Below are 24,501 nucleotides of genomic sequence, written 5' to 3' on the forward strand. Positions count from 1 at the left end.
TGCACAGGAGCGTGCCCGGCTGTGTGGGCAGGGAATGGACACGTGTGTGTGTGGCTGTAAACCCGCGTGTGCAGGTTGGCAGGAGCGTGTGCCTGTGTAGGTAGGAGCACATGCACGGGCACCTGGCAGGGCCCTGTGATAGCAGTGAGGAAAGAGCCACATTAAAAAGCTGGGATAGCCTGAGATCCCGTCCCTGTTGCCTCCGGTCTCCTACCTCGCCCAGCCTCACCCTGTCCCACGTCCCTGGTAATTGCTCGCAAACAGCAGCAGGGACACAGCGCAGCCAGGGCTGATCAGTGGGTTGTGTCCTCCTCTGGGAAGCCCCACTACCTTGTTGTGATGCTCGTGCCAACCTGTGACACAGGGAGGACCCCACCCGCGAGCTTGCAGCAGGGATGAACTAATAGCGAGCACGGGGGCGCCTTGTGACACATCTCAGAGCACAGTTCTGGGGATTTTACATGGAAACGACTTTAGGCCTTTTTCTAGATGCTTTAGAGCTGTCAGCTGGAGAGAGGCAGCAGGGTGCTAAGATTTGGGGCAGGAGGGAGCAGAGGAGGTGGCAGCTGAAGGAGTGGTTCCAGACGCCTGCAGGCAGCAAGCACAGCACTGGCCAAGTCCCTTAGGTCGGAGTCCCTCTGGTTTTAATGGGAGTCAGATGCATAAAACCCCTTGGAAACAGGTTGCTGGTGTTAAGGGAATGACAACCTCCCCTGCAGCACCTTTTCTTGGCCTGCTCCAGGCTAGAGAGACTGTCAGGGGGCTTGCACGGCCCCACTGCCCCCAGAATACTATGGAACAGAACAGTCCCTTCCCAAGGGTGAGCCTGGCCGTGCTGCTGCCAGGGAGCTGCAGCCTCTGCCTGACCCCAAGCCAGCCCTGCTTTACCCCTGCCTTTCAGCTGCCATCATGCACACCAGCGGGGGCAGAGGGGGGAGGAAACAGGGAAGCCCCTCCAGGCACAAGCCTCTGCCAGCAGGGAGAAGCCATTATGTTCCTCCCCGTTTACTGGCCTTTTAGTTTATTTTTTCTTTTAACTCCTCCAGGAAGGAGCAAAGTAATTGAGAGGTGAGGGAAGCTCAGAGGGAGGAAGGGGAGAATCAGGGAGGCCTCAGCTGGCTCTGAGCCAGGAAGGCTCCCCAGCCATTTTGCTTTGCTGGGTGCGCTGCCAGCGCAGCTAATTACCGCTGCCTTCACCGCCAGGCTGCACCCTGGCTCGGGCAGCTGTTTTGGTCTCTAATGAGGAGAAACGAATGGATGAAGTCCAGTGGCATCTGCAACGCCACCTCCCTGCCAAAAAAGCTGGCTGGCAAACCTCAGCCAGCCCCGTCTGGGCAGGATTCTCCCGTGATGCAAAGGCAGCAGCGGTGAAGCCGGAGCCACCCGTGGCGCGGTGCGTGCCGGCACACGCCGAGCGAGTGCCACCCAGGGCAAAGGGCTGCTGCAGAGCTGCCTAGTCCTGGCAGGCCTTTGGGAAGGAAAGGGAGAAGGTGCTGTGCTGAAAGTGTGTCTGGGGCTGTGTCCTTGGCACTGTTGTGGCCTTGGAAGGGGATGCCCAGAGCAGTTCTGCACCTCTCTGCTTCCTCAAAGCTGGCAGAGGCAAAGATGGGCAGTGAGCACCTGAGTTACCAACTCTGCAAAGGTTTTTGCTTTGGGAACATCCCAGAGCTGGGACCTTTTCAGCAGAGAAAACACTGCCCTGGTGAAAGGGAGGGAGGTGTACGCTGTGGGTTGTAGCTGTGGTCAGAGAGCTTGTCTGCATCTGCACTGGTTGGCCTGGTTTGCTGCACTAAAACAAACTTCTTCCCTGGGAATTGGTGCACTGACAAATGTGTCAGAAGCCCAAAGGGTGAAGGGAGAGCAGGGATGGTCCTGAGAGTGGTTTGACTTGGTGAGCAATGGAGCAGTACTGCCTTCCTTTAATAAACCATCATCCACATCTGGATTTAGGTCAAGTGGAGACAGAAAGTCCTGGCTGCTCATCAGTGGTCAGTGGTCCTTTGCTGCTCTGCTCCCCCAGGCCATGGTTATCACTGTATCAGCTGGCATGCAGTGCAGCTTCCTCCTCATCCTCCTCTTCCCTCCTGCTCCACATAAGGGAGTTCAGTTGGAGTGTAGGCTCACATGTCCTTGTGTGGAAAAACAAGGAGCCTCAACATGGAGAGAAAGCCAGGTACCTCCCACCAATCCTGACAGTACTACTCAAGTTGTACCCCAGGCAGAGGGGTGCAGCTGTGCTCAGCAATAGGGACCAACTGGGAAGATACTGCCTTGGGAAGTTGGTAGTCAGGTAAAGTTAATCTTGGGGTATCTGGCATCTTTAATTTGGGATCAACTAGTCTGCTGATTAGATTTCATTTTTTTTTCCTTTTTAAAGAAAGCATTGCAGATTTTTGTGAGCTGCCAAGACTGGCAGAGCGACTCAGGTTAGGCTGAACCAGCCTTTATATTCACCACAGACAAACGTCAAGACTTTGATTTTGCAAATGCCTAAATCCCTGTGCACGTGTGCTTTTGGATATAGAATCTGTGATAGAAGTTCCCAGTGTCAGTTATATTTGTGGCCTGCCTAACCTCCTACAGTGCCCCTAGCTAAGCATCTTTGCAAAAAGCAAGGTGGTGCTGGGGCAAAGCCAGGCTCACTGGGGGTTTTAAAACACGTCAGACATCAGTGATGCAGCACAGGACTTGGCATGTTTTGCCTGTTAGTGGACTAGGAAAAGCAGTTCTATTTAAATAGATAAAAGGGAAGCGTATTGGACCCAGTCCCTGTTGAGGCAGGGTCAGGGCATGAACTCATGTGAAAACTGGCTCTGCCAGGGTTTATTTCCTCTGATCCGATCAGGTAATGGAGAATGGGGCAGGGGGGACTCATCAGGCAAATTTCTGTCCTTGTGCATGTTCTGAGTTGGCCCATGGCCCTTATTCCTGTCACGGTCAAGGATTACTCTGCCTCTGGGGCAGGCTCCTGCCTGCTCTTCCAGGGGAGAGGGCAGAGAATCTTTGCCCTTGTCATTGCCACAGCTGTAGTATGTGTCTTATGCTTCTGCATGTTTCAACTCAAGTCTCGTAGACAAGGTGTTTCTGCACAGATCACTAGCTGCTCTTTATTAGCTTTTAAATGGTCTTTGCTCTACATCACTTCAGAGCAAAGCCTGACAGCCTCTCCCACAGCAATTCAAAAACACCAGGTAAATAAGCTGGTGACAGCACTGATTTTAAACCCTTTTTATTCCCTCAAGTGCCTGTTGAGTGGTTCCCTATGAGCTCAGGACTTCCCTGGTGCAGCAGCATTTCCCAGCCCAGCCGGGTGTCGTGCCAACCTCCCCAGGGCACAGCCTCCCCACCCCTCTCTCCATCACCACTCTGTGCCAGCAGCCCCTGATGTTCAGCCGCCGAGCAGCCACAGCAGCCCAACGTGTTGGGATCTGCCTGCGCTGCCTCCTCTGTGAAAGAGCTTCCTGTGCTCTTACCCTGCCCTGCTTAATCAGCGCTCACTTTGGGGTGTGAATCTCTCCCTTGCTCGGGTCAACAGTGGTGCTGGACCTGGCGGTGCTGGGTTAATGGTTGGGCTCGATGGTCCCGGAGACCTTTTCCAAGCTAAATGTTCGGTGTTTTGCCACAGCCCTGGATTAAAGTGCGTCCCAGGAGCCGGGAGAGGGGGAGGCAGTGCATGATCCGTCCCTCCACAGTACCAAGCTGGTGTTGCAAAAGTGGTCAAAGGCTTCTTGCAGAGCCCTGGGTGCATGTGTGGGTGGTTTTGGCCCAAGAACAGGACAGGCTAAGTGCGGCTGACATATTCCCTCAAACTGCTGGCCCCAGGACTTGTGTGTAAAAGAAGCCCCCTGCTCTGTCTCCCTTGCTTGTGTGGGTCTCCTTCAAAGAAACACATCAAAATGAACACTGCTTGATGAAAGTTAAAGAAGGGGAAAGGCTGGATGCCCTCTCCCTAATGCACAGGGACAACAGGATCTGATCAGCAGCTGAGCCCAGGTGCCGCCAGGGAGGTAACACAGATTTGCACCCCATGAGCACCCAAAGGCTTCTCCTGGGATTTTTGGGGACATCCATGTATCTTATGCCACCCAGCTGGGGTTAAAGGAGCATGCAGGAGAGGAGATATCCCCCCGTCCCAACCTCTCCGCTAAGGGAGACCTTGCAGAGCAGCTCCCACATGCCTTGTTTTTCTTGCAACCCTGTTGAGCAGAGCCAAGGTGGTGCAAGAGGTGAGGCAGGAACGAGAGGGCTGAGGTTTGCCTCCGGGCCTCTTTGCAATCACCCAGCAATTCCCTCCCCTTGGCCCAGCAGTGTGTTTGAACCGCAGGCTTGTTGAGTCCTCCCGAGGCCTGTAGGAACACGGCGCCGAGTGCCCCGTGCTAAGCAGCAGGTAAATAAAGCTGCCTGGCGCTGGGAACAAACTGCTGCAGAGACAGGTAATGCATCAGGGGCTGTGCTATCCCCCGGAGGCAGAGGCTGGGATGGAGGAGTGAGGAATGGGGATGGTGCGAGGCACCTTCCTCGTTGCTGGGGCTCCTGCACGGGGAGCCGGCACCAGCGGGTGCTGGCAGGAACCCAGACTGTGCTGCCACAGGTGTGTGGGCAGAGGCCAGGCTGAAAAATCACGTCTAGAGACGAAAAGATGAAGCTTATGGTCACTAGAGCCATTTCACTGTTTCTTATTTTCTGACATTCTTTGCTCCTTGGGCTGAAAGAGCCACCCAGGGCCATGGTCAGAAGCCGTAAGGAAGCAAATTGGCACAGTGCACACAGAAGCCCTGCAAGCAGCCTCTGCCTGATTTTGGAGGTGAGCAAGAGGTGCTGATATTCATCTTCCAGCCCTGTCTGATGCCAGGGAGCAGTCAGGCAGCACAGGGGACCTGGAGCAAGGCTCAGCTCCATGGAGCCCTCCACGAAGTCACACCACCTCCCAAACCCACCTCCCAAGCCTGCAGGGTGCTTTAAAGAACACACCTAAGATTGGAAAGAGACAAAGAAATGCCTGTAAGCTTCAGGTCAACAGCAGTTAGGACTTGAACAAAGTTAAAGGATGCACAATCAACCAGAAAAGTCACCCCTAGGAGACCTTTACAAAACAGCAATTCCTAATTGCTGCATTAGTGCTAATTTAGCACCCCCATTCACCTCTCCTGCCCCCAAGGAAGGCTGGTTCACAGGGACAAATACCCACTCCAACAGTGGAAGCATGTCTTTGCAATCCTTTGGTTGTTTTTTTGTCCAGTGCCAGCTGTGTTGCCTTCTATGTAATGCATAGCTGGTGCCTGTTATTGTGAAAGACAGCATGGAAACAAAGACTCATGAGTGTGGCCTCATGTTTAATTAGAAGCTAATGTGCTATTATTATTAGGCACTGGAGGAATGTACTAGCAAAGCACTGCTTGAGCTCTTTTAAAAGCATTTTATAAGTGTACTTTCCCCTTGCCTTGCTGGTGTGAACTACCTTTATTACGAGGTGCAAGACTGCTGTTCCCTGGTCTTACAGCTCTTTTGCAGTTCAGGTAGACACTGGAATTAAAGTATCTCAAATCTCACTGTTCAGGGTACTCTGTAATAGAAGGGAATGGTGTGTGCTAGACCAGGCCAAGGGTTTAAGCACAGTGCTAAGAGACCAAGTGGTCTGTGGTTGCATTTGCTATAATGAGAGACTGATTAAGCACAGCTTAATGAAACATGACCACCTTACTGGTCTCAAAAGAAGCTGAAGGAAGCAGTAGGAAAAATACAGTTTTGTTTGTTTAACGAGAAGCTTCACTGTCAGCAGCTTCAGGAGCTTGCTGGGACTGCCATCCTCTGCTAACAGGGGTATTGCTTTGTAACCTCCACGTATTGGCACGAGTGTGGCTTCACCATCTACTTGCAGTCAGTGAACTGCCTTAAAACTCAAGACAGAGCTCTGAGCAACCTGGTCTAGTGGAAGGTGTCCCTGCCCATGGCAAGGGGGTTGGAACTGAATGATCTCTAAAGGTCCCTCCTAACCTGGGCCATGCTATGATTCCATGATCATTAAACACATGACAGTTGCGTGCTGCTGCTGCTCAATGGGTTTTCAGTTGCTTTAACAACTACAAAATACAGACAGATATAGAACACAATCTTTTATTAATAACAGATCACATTTGTACTTTGAAAAGAGTGAAATTAAAAGGTGTATTAAAACATACCCACTCTAAGCAATCTATTTTCTTCAGTAGAAAAAAGCATACAACAGGTAGAAATCCTATATACACAGTATATCAGTCTGGTCATCGGCCCCTCCAAACATTGTTTCGTAAATTGGTACAGCAGTGTGAGAATATACCATCCAGTTCCAGTCCAGTATGAATTTTAGCTTTTGACTTGTTTATTTAAGACAAACCACTAAGCACTTAGTTCAGCTTACTGATTTTAGAACACACACAAGGTGGTACTGCATATGAAGACACCAGTGTTAAGCTTTTACTTCTGCTTATTATTTTTGGAATCCTGCATTGCTATTAAGTCTGCCTCATAAATTTTGAGTACATCGAAATCTGTAATCAATGTCTCCATTAAAAAAAGTACCAGAAACATGATTATCTTAAACAGCTCTTTCCTCATCTCTTGCGTTAACTTCAAGCAGATTGGTGTTTTATTTATTCTACACTGGAGGCGTTCAGCCCAAAATACAGATCACTGCAGTAAACCAGAAATCTGTGACATCTTTTTGTTTTGTTTTGAGGAAAATAAAAAAGCATAATGTTAGTTCTTAAATTAGTTTGGCACATTAAACAAAAAAAACAAAAAAGAAGGCAGGGGGAACCCACAAGTCACATCCTTCTCTCACAACATTCTCAGGAGGGGAATGTCCAGATCCAGCCAGGGCAGGGCATGTGCGGAATGAATGACACAGACCACGGCGTGGCAGACTCCAGCTCGGGGCCTTACATCCACGTGCAGTCTCATCACACATTCCAACTTCTGCTGGCTGCACCTCAGTCCATCACTGACACCGCTGGTGGGGTCACTGCACAGCTGCAGGAGGCCCTGAGGAGCTGAGCTCCAGCAGCCTCCTCACACCAGGTACTAAAAAGTGTCGCGGCTGGCACCTTTGGCTTAAGTGTCACTCAACAACACAGTAAGTGAGCTATTGCTGCTCTGCTGAGCAAGGGGCAGCGGGGTGTGACACTTGGGCCTCGGCATGTCAGTGTGCGCCCCGTGCTGCAGGAGAACCTCGACTGTTTTCGCGTGCCCTCCTCGCGCAGCCAGGTGAAGAGCTGTGAACCCTTCGCTGTCAGGCACGTTGATGTTTTCTGCACTGACAAGTTCTTCCACTACCTCAGAGTGCCCGTTTTCTGCAGCAAGATGTAAGGCTGTCCTGTCTAACGGGCCCCTGGCCAGAACGCTAGCCCTTTCCTCCATCAGCAGCTTTGTTGTGGCCAAGTGGCCGCTGCGCGACGCCAAGTGCAGAGCCGTGTATCCCTCTGCCGTGGCTGCCTCGATGTCTGCGCCGTGCTTCAGGAGCAGCCTGGAGGTGCTGGTGTGGCCGGTTTCAGCAGCTATGTGCAGGGCAGTCTGCAGGAGGGCGTTCTGGACGTTGACATCCGACTCCAGGTCTATGAGGAGCCGGGCGACGCGGTAGTGCCCTCGCTGGGCGGCCAAGTGCAGCGAGGTCCTTCCGTCCACGGTCTGCACGTTCACGTCCGCTCCCCGCTGCTTGGCCAGGAGCTTCACGATGGGGAGGTGGCCCTGCCAGGCAGCGTAGTGCAGTGGCACCCAGTCGTCCTTCCCCTTGATGTTCACGTTGACGCCTCTCCTCAGCAGGATCCGCACGATGTTCTCCTGGCCGTACTGACAGGCTATGTGGATGGGGGCTCTGCCTTCAAAATCGACCTCGTTTAGGGAGGCATTCTTATCAAGCAGCATTTTGGTGCTGAAATCATCCCCGTTTTGGGCAGCAAAGTGAAGGGCAGTCCACTGGTCCTCGTCTTTGGCATTAACGTTGATTTTCCTAGCCATAATCAGCTCCACGATGCTTTTAACTTTCTTCTCAATGGCTATGTGAAGAGGGGTGGATCCTTTCTTGTTGGTGAGGTTGGGGTTAGCGTTGTACAGGAGGAGCCACTTGACACATTCTTCTTGACCAGCTTCAACAGCCAAGTGCAAAAGGCTGGAGTTCCCATCTAAAACAATATCAACATCTTGAGGCTGGAGGATCTTCATCAGCTTGCTGGTATCTCCAGACAGAATTGCCTCCGTTAGCTTCCTCTTCTGTATTTCTGTAGTACCAATATCTAAATGGATATGAGGAAGAAAATTTTTACAATGAGGGTGGTGAAACACTGGAACAGCAGGTTGCCCAGAGAGGTGACAGATGCCCCATCCATGGAAACATTCAACTTGATCTAATTGAAGATGTCCCTGCTCATTGCAAGAAGGTTGTACTAGATGACCTTTAAAGGTCCATTCTTAACCCCAACTGTCCTCTAATTCCATGGAAAAGACATCATCACATTTCTGATACCCATCAAACCTTACCTGGCCATGGCTAACAGATATGCTGGCTTCAGCAATGAGTTGACTGCAAACCAATCCACCCTTCTGTCCCACAACTGTCCCAGAACAATTTCAGGTCAAATTTGGAACCCCACTAACTCTGTTTCTTGTGACATGAAGACCAGAGGATGCTGTGGTTGATCTCCCTGCGCTAATCATTGTTTACTCAACTGGAAAATAGATGTCTGGGTTTTGCAGCACTGGACTGAAAAGTGAGGGGGGCTTTATTACATTGTTCACAGGGGCTGCTGAGAGGGTGGCTTGAGTCTTCTGCAAAAACAAAGGTGCTCAGATTTAGGTTTGGTATAACTGAAAAAGCCACAAACTCAGCTGACCTGACTGGGCATTGGCTTTAATCCCACTTCAAGCGGGATGCTGGACTATGTGACCTCCCTTCCAAACCAACCTCTACATGACTGATTCTGCAACTGCTTTGATGGGAGTTCAGGTCACTCCTTTTCAAAGAGTAAATGAGATTTATTATTTCTCATTAGATCACATTTGGGAACCACATAATGTTCTTTTATTTATATTTATTTTTTTCTTTTAAATAACTACCTCCAGTAAACAAATTTGTAGCGCTGACAGCAAGAGAAAGCAAGGCTAACAGTAATTTCCAGAATGTTATTCTTTACATGACTACTCTCCAACCCATTGACTCCCATGCCCCAGTCCAAACAACTACAAAGAAAAACTTGACCATTACCTGAACTCTCCCTTTCAAAGGAAAGGGAAAGGGAGCCTCTGGATGAAAAAGCTGAATCTACAGATGAAACTCCTGAAAGCCGCTTGTCGCTGGAGGCAAGTTTGGACTCAGAAGAGCTGCGGCTGAGATCCTCAGGGCCTTCCATAGTCTGTGAAATCCCTGAATCCAACTGGGACAATAACTCTGAGAGACTGTAATCCTTAACTGACGGTAGAGCAGGCTCCTGTTTCTTCTGGGACAGTGCACAAATCCCCTTCAAGAGAAGCACACAAGCATTTTAGAAGGGTCAGCAAAGAAAACTGAGCACGAGGCCCTAGAGAAGAAACATAAATTTCTTAATTTGCAGGTAGCCTTTACAGACTATTTGTATTAAATAAAAACTATGAACCAGGTCGCTGAAATTTTTCCAGAAGCAGGAGGGCAGCTTCCATCAGTACTCACACAGCCAGTAAAGCTATGTGGCTCTTCTGTCTACAGTGTTTTCTAAGATCAGTAACATCCACATAATTCTAGCTTTTGTTTCCTAACTGTCTTGCTCTCCCTCAACAGAGTAAGATCCACTTGCATTTGGTGCTGCACTGAGGTTTTCCTGAGCTCACTCCATGCTCCTGCTGTCACTTTGGCATTCCAGTCCTTCACCAAGACCCACTTCTATCAGGCAAGGCAGTGCTCAAAAGCAGCAAAGAGAAGGTTGCTTGGGACGTTACAGGTCACAGAGGAAACTGTTCCTCACAAAACCCATCACGTTTGAACAAGAAGTGAAAGAGAAAATACCTCAGGTTGCTGCTCTGGGGAATTCTTGGTGTCCAGGTCCTGAGTTATCATCTCTTTTGTTTCATCTTCTGGTTTTTCACAGAGGGCTTCTGTTTGTGAAGTGATTTCTTCGAAGAAAGTAAGAGAAGGTTTCAGGGTTTTTTTACAGGAGACTTTCTGAGATGCCCTGCTGCCTCTCTCTGGCAATAGAACTTAACAGCTTTGAGATACTGTGGGAGAAAGACTCCAATTCTGACTATTCCATCTAACACCTCATCAGTGGGCACAAGAGTGCAGTGAAGCAAAATGTGCACAGGGCTGCCCAAACAATTCATTTTTACATTCAAACCAGACTGGTGTTACACAGTGGCTACGCTGCAGGACTGACTGTGAAATGAGAACCAATGCAGTGCTGGCAGACTTCGACATGTTTATTAAAATATGGGGTCCCTTCAGTCCCCATTCCTTGTTTGAGCAGAAGGAGAGGGAAGAGGCAAATCTCTCCCATTAATGCTAAATGGTGGAAGCACTTGCTACATCCCTCTGCACGTCTGAATTCCTAACAGGTGCTTTGGACAAGTTCAAGCCCTTCACCAGAGTTGCCTTTTGTTGAAGAAAAATGACGGTACAAATTGTTTCGTTAGAAGAAAGTAATCCAGTTTCTCAACACACAAGAGCAAATTTCAAGAGCCAGGGCCTTCAGTGCTTTGGTATGGTGAAAACCACACCAACTCCAGCTTGCCCTCTGCCCCAACACACACAATCAGAAATAAACACAATTTCTGGCTAAATGGATCGACTGGTTCAGTACCAGGCTTGCTCCTGACCCGTTTACATAACACAATCATGGTCAGACATGTCCTCAGATAATCCCTTCCTCCACAAATGAGTAAGTGGCCTGTATCATTGTCTCTGCCACACAATGTGCTCTATTTATTCTGTCACAGAGGTGCACAGCATTTACCCCAAGGATTAGCAGAGTCCTGAGCAATAACGTGACTCACAGAAGAATAAATGGGGAGCCAAGTTACGAGGAAATCTTACCTTGAAATGTTGGCCGTTCACCAGGATCATCTTGCCAACATTTTTGCATCAGTTTGATCAAGTTATTACATGAATGAGGTCTGGATTTGGAAACAGCAGGTAGCTCTGGGCGGTGGCCTTTAACTACTTTTACCATAATATGTAAAATGTTGTTTTCCTCTGTAAAGCAAAGGCAACACAAATTAAGATCTCCCAGCAAAAGGAATCATTTCTCTTTTGTCTAAGAGCATTAAGAGTGCTGAAATTTTGTTTTCATGCATTTTTTTCCGGAGTTCTTATCAATAGGGGGAAAAAAGATGGTTGTCTTCTCCCACAATACATTTTTCAATGCAGTAACACCTGCTCTCCCATGTATCAGTTAAAAACAATTCTCCATGAGTTACTGTGCTCTTTCTCCATCCAAAAAAAAAAAAGACACAGAACCAGAGAAAAAAAACCCTCAAACATTTCTTTGCTACCTCTCTTTTGTATTTCCATATCTGCTGCGAGAAAACTGAACCTTAAGTTTTATTTAGACCAAGTACCTGAACTGTTCATAGAGGTGAAGGAAGAACACGAATCAAGAAGTGCTGTAATGTGGCCCCTGACTGTGAATCAACCATTGGGCTAAACGGAATCTCTCACAGGGAGGAAAAATTAACAGCAGACTGGAACTTGTTCAGACATGTCTGCTATACATAGACCAGCCATAGACACAGGAAAAGTCATAAAGAATAAATAGCTGCCTGTTGAGAGGTGCATCTACTGTGGGGTGGAACAAGGCTTATTCTCACAGACAGCTTGCCTTTTTTTTTTTTTTTTTAAAGGAACAAATCTGTACCCACAATCTACAAATAAACTACAGAACCTCTCTACAGAGAGAAAACAGCAGAGCTGCCTGCCAGGTTGGCTTTGCCAGTATATCAGAAGTCTGAGCAGGCCACACACCAACGTGGAGCTTTGTGCATGCTGGGAGCAAAAAGGGGCAGACAAGGGCCCCTGCAGCAATATGGGCTCTATTTTTATAAGTAGGACACAGGAGGACTTATATTTGTGATCAGAACTGGAGAACTTAAAAGGGTTTACCATACAAGCGTGCAGGACTTTGGAGGTCATGCACATAATCTGGGGCTGGTGGGGCAGGAAGCGTGCTTATCAGTGGGAAAATGGAAAAAAATTCCAAGACAAACCCACAACTTACCTGCAAAAGGCTTCTTTTGTGTAAGAACTCCCCAAACCACAATGGAAAAGCTACCAAAAATAAAAAAGCAAAAAAATTATTTCTAGAAAATAGCAATTTTTAAGTTTTATTTTTTTTAAACAAAGCCAAAAAACCCACAGAAGTATAATTTATTTTTCTAAGTTCCTAGGTTATTTTCTTTGTCCCTCCACTTCTGCATCTAATTCAGCTGAACACACACAGCAAGATGCAGCCAAGAACCACGACTTCAAAGTCAAGCTTTTGCAGGGAGGAACCTGAGGCAGCAAACAGAGGGACTTGCTGGAGGCTGCCAAGTTCTTGGTAGCATTTACCAACTACCCCACATCAACACTGACAAAATCAGAGAGCAGCAAAGCATTACAGTGGATTTAATTTAATGCTTTTACCCTGTGAGACGACTTTAAAGAAATACATTCCATTTAGAATAACACATATCTCTTTAATCTACAGCTCTGATTTCCTTTTCCTAATCATCTTGCCATGAAAGAACAGCCAAAGACCTAGTGATGAAATCCACTGAAGATAACTAAGAATTCTGTCACAGACTCAAGAAGTAGGTCAAGATGTACTTTTAGATGGGACATTAAAGGTGGGCAGAGTGCCTCCCATGCCAGTTGCTAATAAATAACTTCAAGACCAAGGATCAGATGCAGTTTTTTTTTAAAAGGCCTCTACCCTGTAAAGGCTTTGCAAAAAGCAAAGCAAATGTGACACGTGAGGGTCTAACTAGATTTAGGGGTTTCATACTTCATTAGGTTTTATAACCAGAAAAAGAGGGCTCATTTTACGGCATTACCAACAGTGGTTTTAAGTGTTTTTGTAGTTAACTGACCTGTACACATCATGTTTGGTGTCAAAACACCTGTTTTTCTCTTTGATGCGCTCTGGAGGAAGGTAGGCAATTGTGCCACACAAGCCATCCATGCTGATGTCATGGGAATGGGACAAGCCATTGCACTTTGCAAGTCCAAAGTCAGAAATCTGCAGGGAAAAAAAAAAAAAAAAAGGAGGAGGGGAGAGGAGAAGAAAAGTACAGAGTACCATTAGATTTTTCAAGGTGTTGACAAAAAATTTTCAGCAAAGAACTACAGGTGTAACCCAACAAATACAGTGAGCTGCTGTTCAGAAATATTAAGCCAAGAAAACATCTCTGGAAGCGTAATGCCATGGTAGGTTTTTCTTGATGGTTAAGCTAAAAGAAGCAAATAAAATAAAGGCAGGGAGTTTTTGCAAGCAGCAGCATGTCAGCCCATTACATAGCAAACACAACAAACAGTCAAGACAATTTATTGTAATTTAAACCCAGTCAAATTTAGGTAGTGCAAACTACTTTAATGTAATTATTGGTCCTGCCACCCCCTTTCCCTACGCAACCTCACGTTGTGTGCTGTGTTTAAACATCCTGGGCTCTCCAGTGAGCTCTAGAGAACTGCCCTTTCAGACACCACTGTTACACTGACCATGCCAACAAGGACCAAACCCAACACCAGAGCCACCAAATGTTTAAAAAAAAAAACCCAGATGAAAACACACACACACATCCAAAACCCACACAGGGAATTCTTTCTGGCAACCAGGAGATGCAGCAAGTTGGAGCAGTGACGCAGCGAACGCAGCTGAAATGAACAAAACAAGTGACAGCAAGTTTATATAAAAAGGACACACCTCCACTTTAATTTGAAGTGTCAAACAAATATGCATTCATTTGCTCTCAAGGGCATACCAATCGTTGAGCAAACAGATAGGCAAGGAATTTCCTTTGTCTTAGTTATTTCCCACTGGACAAAAAAATGTCTATTATGTTAAGTGGAAATTTCAAGGAAAGTCAAGTCTTTTTGGACCACTCAGCCCACTGATTTTTGCCTACATGTTAGGTAAGATTCCCCCTCATCCTGACTTATACATGCTTTTTATCTAATAAATACTCAGGTCTTTCAGTGACTCATTCCCCTTTTGATCTTCACAGCTTCTCCTTTGAGAAAGTTCTCCCTCAAAACAACAAGCATAATTAAAAAAAGCTTTTTTTTTTTTTTTAATAGGCTGCGACTTTACACTTTCAGAAGTTTCTCTCTAAAGATACCACAAAACCAGTTGTAACATGTGTCCATTACTGGAAAGGGAGAAAACTGCTGCCAGCTTCAGCCTCCTGGAGAACAGGCAGGTTACACAGCCATGCTAGGAATCTCCCTTTGCCATAAAACAAACAAAGCAACCCACACAGCTTCAGGAAGAACCTCTCCCATGGACAAAGAGCTCAACAGAGGCATTCTCAGGAGATGGAGAAGTCCTGTCCCCTAGCACACAGGTATATCCAACCTGCTGTCCACCTATGTCTTAAATCTGCAGGGTAATGTGGGAATGAGTGGAGAAAAAAAAATGAAAGGGAAAAAAAGGGGGGAAAAGAGAAAAAAGTGTAGTCAGCTGGAGGAATAGTTGCTTGTGGGGTTACAGTCTCAGTGGGGGATTGCTGGACTCCTCAACAAGCCAAGCAGTGGAGTTCAGGAAAGCCGCAAGGAGTCAAGAAACCCGGGTTTGCGATCCAGCTTAACTCTGGGAAGAGCTGAATCGACCACCCCAGGAAGCACTGCATGAGTTTGGGGCACTTAGTGCTCCACGGGAGAACAAAAGCACAGCCCCAACATCCCACAAGCCCCGTGGTGTCAGGGTAAGGAATGAACCGAACGCTGCAAGTCTGAACGGATCCGACTCGGAGAAGCGCCGCTGTCCTTTGATTAACGCGGAGCAGAGGCTTGGATACACCTCAAGAAATCCAGGCATAATTACAGCCATTCACCTTCCTCTTTGTCTAAACAATGCACAGCGTTTCCTCCTGTGTCAGTTAAGAAATAAAGATGAAATGCAGGCAGCACAGTGACACTCCTGCGTTCAGAGCCACCAGCCATGTGGGAATGTAAGGCTGGGGGCTAAGGCAGGAGCTAAGCACGTTAGATAGAAAAAGTCTCAGTCACCCTACAAACTAAGAAACGGTTAAAGTACATAGAATATCCCCCCTAGCCTAGCAAAAACTTCACCTTGTGGACCTGCCCCTACCTACTGTGAAGGACTGAGTTTTATGCCAATTAAAAGGAAATTCACCTGTAGAGCAGGGCTTCGATCACACCAAACCCTGCAGAAAGCACTGGAAATTGGGGAATTGTTTATCTTGCAGGCTGCAACAAAACAGTGAGATTCTGCAGACAGTTTTTTGTGGCTTTTATTAGTTCCTTTAGGGTAAATTTTCCACAACTGCACGGTGTGTTTAGTTATGCAGTTTCTTTAAACACCAGTGGGAACTGCGCAGTGGGTGGAAGATACAGCCACTTAACTTACCTATTTTGCCTTTAAACTGCTTGCCAGGTACCTCGTTCTGCAACACAAGGCACCCTTGCTGGTGCAGGCAGTGGAAGTGGAGCAGCCCTCCCCACTCCCTCCCCTGCATCCCCACTATCCCTGCAGCCCACCCCGGGATCTGCCCTGCGAACCCGCAGTCTCGCTCCTCGCACCGGTTATTTTTATTCCAGGTGGGTCCCACCGTGCTTCAAAAGCACCCCTGGTATCAGCAGAGCTGAGAGGAGACACGGAGGCGACAGAGGCTTCATGCAAAACCCGCGGTGAAGGGGTAGGAAGAAGAGAAAAAGGAAACCTTGGCCAGAGCCCACGCAGACAGTGGGATGGTTCATGTTCAGACAGCTCCACTCCTTAAAGGTCTGCATGAGAACAAACACGTGAGCACCGGCTGGGGAGGGGAGCTGCACGTGTTTTCCTTCCTTCCCAGCAACACTGACTTTACCGAGAGATCCCAAGACCTGGAGATTTGGGTTTCTTTCTTTTTTTTTTTTTAAGTTTAGTTTGTTTTAACTTGAGCGCACCGTGCATCTGTCGTTTGTGGGGTTTTTTTCCATTCTGGTTTGTAGAAAAACACTCACTTGCAAAGTTTTAGATGGTTTGGGTTTGTTAAAGTACTTTTTGTAATTTTTTTTTTCTTAACTACGAGATTTGCTCACATAACCACAATGGTTACTACAGTCAGCTGTTCCCAAACACTGCAGGGATGTAGCTTGGAAATCAGTGCTTGGAAAGTGTTTTCTTTAACTAATGACTCCTGACAGACCATCCTGAACTGTGCCCTTAGCTCCTTACGTCCTGAATGAGCCCCTAGCTCCTGATGCTGCATGGCATTTTCCTGCAAGTAAGACTCAAGAACCCACTGCCACGGACTCAGGGACAGAGTTCAACGAAAGGTTTTCTTCATTGAATAGGTAACAAATCCATCAGATTAATTTTTAATCGCTTGCTGGCACATCCAGTATTTGTCTCTGTCCAAAGTCTGTTGTGCACCTGGATGTTGAGAATGCCACCACATTTGTCTACAGGGTTTTCAGATGTCTGGGGGTGGGAGGGTTGCTTTGTTTGGTTGGTTTTTCTGGGGGTAGGGGAGAAAGGTTCTTTGTTTCAGTTTTGTTCTTTAAGAAAGACAAAAATTTTTAAGAAATATGCACACGTTTGGACTACTAAAAATTATGATTAAAAATTAACTCCAGTATAGACACAACCAGCATCTGCACTTCAAACCTATTTCATTACTTCAGTGTTTATGAACACACTTCAGTTAGCTACTAAAAGAAGTCTTTCTGAAAGAGGCTATATTCCATCCTTTTCCAGTCTGCCCTGAAACCTTAACTCCTCAAAACCCATTTCAGGTGGGACAATTGTAATGCTTCTCTCCAGAAGCAGCACGAACCAAAGCCAAACATCCATTTTAATCCATCATAAATCTGCATGACTGTAACAGGGGTGGTTTTGTTCCCTCCCCTGTGCCACCACAATTAGATCAATCAGAGAATTGATCAAGGTGCAAACCAGCTGTGTTGGTTGGGATTAAAGAGCCATACAACAACAGCCCTGTATGGAAATCTTGATCAGGAAGGGTGGGAAACAGCCAGAAGGGACACACAAAACAAAGATTCTCCTCATTTCTAATAACAGCAGAGCAATTGCAGCTGATAACAAAGTGGCTGTGCTAACTACATCAGGTATTCTAATAAAGAGAGACAACTGCTCTTCACCAGCCTGGCCTCTGGGTATCACTTGGACCTACACTTAACCACCTACATCAAGAAGATTTCTGATCAAGAAATTTGCTATCTGACTAGGCTGCCTCTAAATCCATGCTCAGAAATTCTGCAGCCTCTTCTTCAGCTGAATCAAGTAAAAGTGAAGATCACTTCTACTACCCACGTTTAGCAAGACCATCAGCACGGTACAACACAGCAGCAAACTTCACTCTCCACACTGGTTTAAACTGGAGAACTGGGGAGGGGATAAAAGCAACTACAGTGAGCTCACAGCAGTGCACAGCTGAGGGCAGCTCAGTCTGCTTCAAGTTCTTTAAAAGAAAAGTCTGGGAGATGAAAAATAACTGGTCGGGCTTGCCTCTGTGTGTGCATGAACCCACACATACACTCATGTATCTGTGTGTGTGTACACATATATATGTCAAGATGAGGAGCTGCAAAAAATCAGGCTGGACAGCAGGAGAAGCAAGAACTTAAAAATAAGGCTTTTGCCCTGAAGTATTAGGCTGTGGGTTGACTTCATTTTAAATACCTGAGCAAAAACCAACACTCTTGACCATGAGATATTGAAGATAAGAAACCTGGGAAGCAGCAGAGAGAGAGAGCACGAGGGCATGGGCAGCTGGCAACAAGTCAGGGTATGAGATTTCTGCACGTGGTGGGGTGTTTAGTCTCCTGCAAAGGGCCCCTGGACAGAGATCACATCCAAGAAGGGATCACAGCAAACCCACAGCCCACGAGGGCAGTGCTGGAATGTGGCATTGCTTCCCCTCTGCCAGTGATTGCCACATCACAGGTAGCTCAGGGGAGACAACCAACAACGTGCACGGAGGGCAGGAGAGATGAAGAAGCAGCTCATAAGACGTGGGGGAGTTAAGCAAAAAATAGGTCTTGAACAGCCTATAAATACTGGAAGGCTGCATATATGCACTGGAGAAAGGGGCAGGGAGGATCTTGGTACAAATAGAAGCAAGAGGTTGATAGTAAGGAAAAGAAAAAAATGCAGGCTGATCCCTGCTAACAAAGCCTGCCTGGGTATGGGATGATCCTCCCGAGGAAACCACACTGCTTAAGGCAACCAAGATGGAGCAAGACATGGCAGGGAAGGGAGGTCCCACCACCAGCTCCCAAGGGAGGATGCATGAATCCATCCTCCAAAAAACAGCAAAGCTTCACCTTCTGTTGCACGTATCATACCCATGTATTTTAAACCACCAAGGAATCCCCCAGCGAGCCTTTGGTAAAGTTAATATCTCTCTATCTATATCCCTGCTCGGGCTAATCCCATCCTCTTAATTACCCTCCCAAGGACAAAATTCAGCACACACTTATGTAAGACACAGGCTTTATGATATGGAGGCACCCACTTGATGATAAGTTCTGTAGAACAGCACTGTGTTAGTCATCAGCCTCACTCGGGGCTTTACAGTGAGCACTGTCCTCGTAAAAGAAGGAGGGTGTGTTGCCATTTAACTCGAGTATGGCACAGCAGCATTTCTAATGTGCTCCACTGCAAGGCTGGCTGTTTCCTGGCTCAAGGGCAAACAGTTTATAAAAGTCTTCCCTATCTCCAAACTCGTCTTTTGCAGCGTGCAACATCTCTTCACTCACCTCAGGATTCTGTTAGGGACAGGTCACCTACTAAATTAATGCTAGCATTTAAAAAAACACCTCCATCAGCAGCTCCAGTAGCCTTCCAGCAAGAAAATTCACATTAAATCAAGCTGCAGGGTCTGAAATTTAATTATGAGTTTCACATCACACAAAAAGAAGGTTTGGGGCCACACTTTTAAAGTGAAGGCGCCTCACAGAACACGTTCATCTCTTGTTTTGCATATAGGTTCCTAGGTCTGCTTTGCTGCTTGGAGGGGTTCCCAAGATGCCTGCAGATGTAAAGGACTGCTGGCTGGAAAAGGTTTGGATTAGACCATTCTTTTCTGAACTTCATGGGAAGGGTCTGAAGACCTTCATGCGTTTCACGAGTGAGTAGCAACAGTTTAGGGATGTCAGCAATGACCTCACCAGAAACTTTTTTAGTTTTTGTACATTTTGCACTCTGCCCCCTCGTATTACATCACCCCCCAGATATAGGCTGTACAGCAGGCAGAATATCAGGCATTTCAACCTCCTGAAACAGTGAGAAAAATACAGCCTTCATATCTTGGGTCATGGATGAGTCAGGAATTAGGAATTTAAGAAGTTATGCAAGCAAGCATGAGCTTTAAGTAAATAAATACCTAGCACAGGCCTCTCAGCACCAGTGTGTGAGAACAGGCTTTCAGCAGTTCAGATCCTGATGTTCCTGTATTAATAGCATGACCACCTGTAGATGCCTCCTGCCCCAGAAAGAAAATTCTTCTAAGAAGTAAAGCACTCAGAGGCCCAGTGAAAAAAGCTGAGATTGTCACAGGTGTGATTTCATTGGAGGCTCACTCCTCTCATGGCTCCAACCCTCTCATGACATCAGGAGAGATGTCTTTATTCAATGAACACTTCAGTTTCAGAAGGGTACAGCCAGACCAAAGCCACTTGACTAGTGAGGGGGGTAGGAAAACAAGGAGTAGATGGATTATGGCACTGCTAAACACACAAACAACAAACAAAAACAAAAAACCAAGTCCTAAAAAAAAACAGGAAAAAGCTGTATTTCAGTCTGTTTCCTCTCCAAAAGGAAAGATGAGAAAGCAAGCACAACCTCCTTGGTCCAGCTGTCAAAACAGAACCTCCAACAGAGAAGGCTAACAAGTTTGCTGGCTTACTCTGGAAATGGATAACAAAAAGAATTTCATGCTGTTACAGCCACAAAAAATTCCTTTAAGTGACCTCTGGCAGACACAAACAGTCAGGACAGAGATGCTTGTTCACTGTACATGCTCTGAGCAAATGAAAGGGCAAAATGAGTTGCCTCTGGGAAGGCTTCTCCAGACTCCAGCTGTAAATGAGATTTGCATATTTAGTGGTGCATACAAAGCCAGGAAGACCCAGACAGAACAAGGCAACCACTGGGAGCTGTGCATGTGGCAGAGATGATTTAGAGGTTCACACTGTTTTTCTCTCCTTGTTCTCATCTGCCTCATGACCCTACTGTGAGGAAATGTATAGCAGGACCCATTAGGTCTCAAAACCAGAGTTCACTGCATCCTTCTAAAATTTCGGGGGAGTTCTCACAAGTTTGCTATTGACTTATGTATCAAAATGGTGCATAATCAGGTGGATTTAGTTTTGGGTTTTATTTGGGTATATTTTCACAGAGTATTCTGAGTTGGAAGGGACCCACAAGGGTCATCAAGTCCCACTCTTAAGTGAATGGACCAGACAGGAATAGAACCCAAAACCTTGTTGTTATTAGCACCATGCTCTAACCAACTGAGCTAATCTCAGGATTTAAATTTGGAGATTGGCAAGGTTGGCTCAGTGGGCATTTTCTAATTCAAAAGGAATGCTGCTGGTTTTTCCCAGGCTTTTTGCACCTGGTAGGAGCCATGCAGGAATAAATATCCAAAGGTGGGTCCCTGGCACGGACTGTCCAGTGCATACCTTGACATGGTAGTGGGCATCAAGCAGGATGTTTGCAGGCTTGAGGTCCAGGTGGAGCAGTGGAGGGGACATGCAGTGCAGGAAGTTCATCCCCACGGCTGTCTCGTGGATGATGCGGAAGCGCAGCTCCCAGGGCAGAGGTTCGGAAGCCAGGAGCTTTTCCAGAGACCCCGTTTCCATGTATTCCATGACCAAGCCAACCGGCTCTTTACAGATGCCATAAACAGGGAGGATGTAGCGAAACTTTGCCATTTCCATCTTCCTGGCTTCTTCCAGTAACTCCATGCGCTCCCTGGGTAGGAGAAGGGAAGGTGAAGGATGGAATAAATGTTTTTCCTCCCACCAGACGTGCACAAAACACTTCTTATAACCCACTTGACTGAACCATGCTACACCTCCCCAGCCTGCACTCCAGGTGTATTTCCACGTTTACTAACTCTGTTTTTTATGCTCCTAAAGGATGAAAAACAGGCGAGGCACACACTTCCACAGTGCAAATATCCCGAGCACAAAGCCCATCTCCCCGCTTTGATGTTTATGCTGTGCTGTTAAGAACGAGGACAATACATGCAGAGCCCACATTTACCACTGCTGTAAGTCCTTGGGCTAAAGTCATTAACTTTTTGTGAGTCATAAGGCTGAGTTAATCAGGAGAGAGCACGGACAGCATTGCTCCAGCAGCCATGCACCGACCCAAGTGTTGGGAGAGGAATCCCTGGGAGCCACCGTTTAGGGGAGCAAGCTGCCTGCTGTAGCCAGGGAGGCACAACAAAATCCTCCCTGTCCTCGAAATACAGATTTGACAACTCCATCACTGTGCTCACTCAGCTCCAGCAGATGCCAAAAACTCCCGGTGCACCATTTTAAATGATGTAACAGGCCCGGTCCTGGCAGGTGTAATGAGCACCCCGGGTTGTTTACAGGTCATTTCAGCCTGACCCTGTGGAGGGTTAAGTGTTACTCAGTCCAAGCTGCAGCCTCCCAGGTCAAGACCCTTAATTGCTGTGCCCTTCTCCTGCACCTCACTCACTTCTGCAACAGCCCAGAGGGACCCGCTGGGCATCGAACTGAAAAGAGGAAACAAGTGTCCTCTCCCCAGTCTGACTGTGCCCACAAAGAGGGGCCACAAATGGTTGGTGAAAGAACCTTTGGTCTCTAAAATAAACTGCTTTATTAGTGACAATGAACAATACCCAGAGCAGCTTTGGGCTGTGGGTATTGTTCACAATTGGTGACATCACTGTTGCTGTCACCCACCGATACACAGGAGGACACAGGGAGGTCAGACAGGTCATATTTCCTGAACAGACCCTCTCTTATTTCACAACAGCTCCTGCAATGTACTCAAGATGTGTATGCTATTTAATGGAGAGCAGTATCCGAAGTAACAGGAAGAAATTTTAACAGAGATGCCTGGTAAGCAGAGGGTCCTACTTAGAAAGAAAAAAAAAAATCACATTGCTTTGATGCTCCCCTACCCCTGTGCAGGCGTTTTGGGGTGACCAACTCTCCTGGGAGATATCAGGGTTTAAACATAAAGCTCAGGGAGCACATTCTCAGCAACTGCAACGGCTGATCAGAAGATGTTTGTACCCTCTGCAAGGCAAAAAGCTCTGTCGCCTGGAAAACACCTGGAGACAAATCCTGCCCCAGCCGCAGTCTGTGCCCTGTGCCAGTACCAAGTGATGCCAGTTACTGCTGTGGGAGCCTCTGCCACAGCACAGCTACCAGCTCCATCAAACTTCTTTTAAAAAAAAAAAATTAAATCCGAGCTAGAAGCACTCTCCTCTTCCAAAAAGAGAAATGCCGAGTCCAACCTTCATGCAGCAAAGTCTCCCCTTCCCACGAGTCCCCCCAGTGCTTGGATGAGTCGGGGGCAGCACACACCACTCACAGCCTGCAAGGGACCCTCAGTGCTCCCACGTGGGAGCGATTTTGGGAGCTGTCATTTGGCCCTCAGACTCCACATTAGGACACTCGGGTTCCCCTCTGCTTTGCCTGCTGTGGGATGTAAACCCAACCAAGGTGGGAGCACGGTCTGCTGCCTGCTCCTCACCTGCTGTGGCAGCCTGCAACCGCCTGACTCAGGCAACATTTCACACCAGGGGCAAGTCGAGCTTAGCCAGAAGCACCAGACCTATTTCAGAGGCAAGATCAGGCTGAGAAATGGTCTAAGAGGGACGTACACGCTGAGAGGAAAAAAAAAAAGATAAGGGAAATCTTTTCTCTCTATTAACCATGTTGGCTCCTGCTGCTCCCTACAGCAACTTTCTTGTGAAATAATTGCCTTTGCAGACAAGTACCCAGTTTGCTCCTTGGCACGCTGGAAGGGAGTGCCCATGAATAACACAACCAACTCCTTGCCCCCAAGCCACATGCATAGCCAGCATAATTCACCAGGCCTCGGCGGGCTGAGCTCTGGAGTCAGGGATGTAAAATACCTGTCTGAGCCCTCCAAGGCAAGGCAAGAACCCAGCAACAGCTAAAGTCTAGCAAGAACCACCAGGCTCCCGGGGATGGGGTTCTCGGGCTAACAACAGCCTCAGAGACCATCACCAAAAACACAGAGATAGGCTGCTCGAAATGGGGCATTTTCCCCACAAAAAGAGAATTTTCACTTTCAACAAAATAATAATAAAAAGCTCCGTTTCTGCTTGAACCAGACCCGGTTAACTGAGTGAATTAACTTACTAACGAACAGGCAAGTGCCCTTTATCTAATTTGCCTTAAAAGGTGGCAACAGTTGCCACCTTTAGCACTTTCCCATACCCAGAGCATTCAGAACTGAATCAGACAGCACAAAACTGGCACAGCCAGGGGAGACAAGTCGGCTTTCAAATACCTTTCCAAAAGGCCCCTGTCACCTTCAGAAAACAGAAAAGGAAAGAAGACAAAAGAAATAAAGAGAGCCAAAAGAGTCATCAGCCAAGCGCTGGAGTGCACTTGCATTAATCGTATTAACACAAACAGCTCGTTAAAACAAGATCTCCTCCATCAGGCAAAGATCAAAGGTCTTTTCCCTTCCCTTTTCCCTTACGAGGTGCCACTGGCAGTCGGCTGAGGTGTTCTCAGTGAGCCCATCGCCTCAATACACAAGTGCTAATGCTGCAACAAAGGATGCTGCAGGGATCCTCCAAGTTCAGATTTAAGAGATCAAAGGATGGGACGGGGGTGTGTGTTACACTGCTCAGTTACTCCTAGCGCTTAGAAATTATTCTGCATTATCCAAAGAGGAGGAAAAGAAAAGCTCCAGGTGGGGTTTCTCAGTCAAGAGGCACAGGACTAGTCTCTGTTATAATAGTTTCTTATTTAACGCCTACACGATTAAAGAGTCAGAATTATCTTCTTTAAGAACCTTGGCTCCGTTCCCCTCCCCCTCCAGTACTATATCCTACCATTATGGTAATAAAAATTTAACAAAAAAGAGAAAAAAGAAAAGGAAAAAGGAAAAAAAGGAAACAAAAAAGGAAATAAGGAAAAAAGAGAAAGAGGAGAAAGGAAAAAGGAGAAAGGAGAAAAAGGAAAAAAATAAGAAAAAGAAAAAAAGGAGAAAGAGGAGAAAGAGAAAGAAGAGAGGGAAGAGAGGGAAGAGAGGGAAGAGAGGGAAGAGAGGGAAGAGAGGGAAGAGAGGGAAGAGAGGGAAGAGAGGGAAGAGA

General features: G+C 47.1%; 1 protein-coding gene across 1 annotated transcript; it reads right to left on the minus strand.

Annotated features, from left to right (window-relative positions):
- Nucleotides 1–6,100: 6,100 nt before the first annotated feature.
- On the minus strand, nucleotides 6,101–21,131 carry RIPK4 (receptor interacting serine/threonine kinase 4). The gene is made up of 7 exons (XM_029964827.1): nucleotides 20,846–21,131; nucleotides 13,066–13,214; nucleotides 12,213–12,262; nucleotides 11,033–11,191; nucleotides 10,010–10,116; nucleotides 9,236–9,488; nucleotides 6,101–8,267 (listed from the first exon to the last, which is right to left on the minus strand). The coding sequence occupies exons 1-7, from the start codon at nucleotides 21,128–21,130 to the stop codon at nucleotides 7,090–7,092; spliced, it is 2,181 nt and encodes a 726-aa protein (XP_029820687.1). The 5' UTR covers nucleotide 21,131; the 3' UTR covers nucleotides 6,101–7,089.
- Nucleotides 21,132–24,501: the final 3,370 nt, after the last annotated feature.

The sequence above is a fragment of the Manacus vitellinus genome, unplaced genomic scaffold (genome assembly GCF_001715985.3).
Source record: "Manacus vitellinus isolate BGI_N305 unplaced genomic scaffold, ASM171598v3 scaffold_7_pilon, whole genome shotgun sequence".
NCBI lineage: Eukaryota > Metazoa > Chordata > Aves > Passeriformes > Pipridae > Manacus > Manacus vitellinus.

Bases quoted from the DNA above. Each gene is read 5' to 3' on its own strand.
- RIPK4 (XM_029964827.1), bottom strand. From the start codon at position 21,130: ATGGAGTTACTGGAAGAAGCCAGGAAGATGGAAATGGCAAAGTTTCGC. The intron at 13,215-20,845 runs GTATGCACTGGA...TTTTCCCTGCAG, and splicing joins ATGCCCACTACCATGTCAAG to ATTTCTGACTTTGGACTTGC. The intron at 9,489-10,009 runs GTATTTTCTCTT...CTTCTCTTGAAG, and splicing joins CCCCAGAGCAGCAACCTGAG to GGGATTTGTGCACTGTCCCA.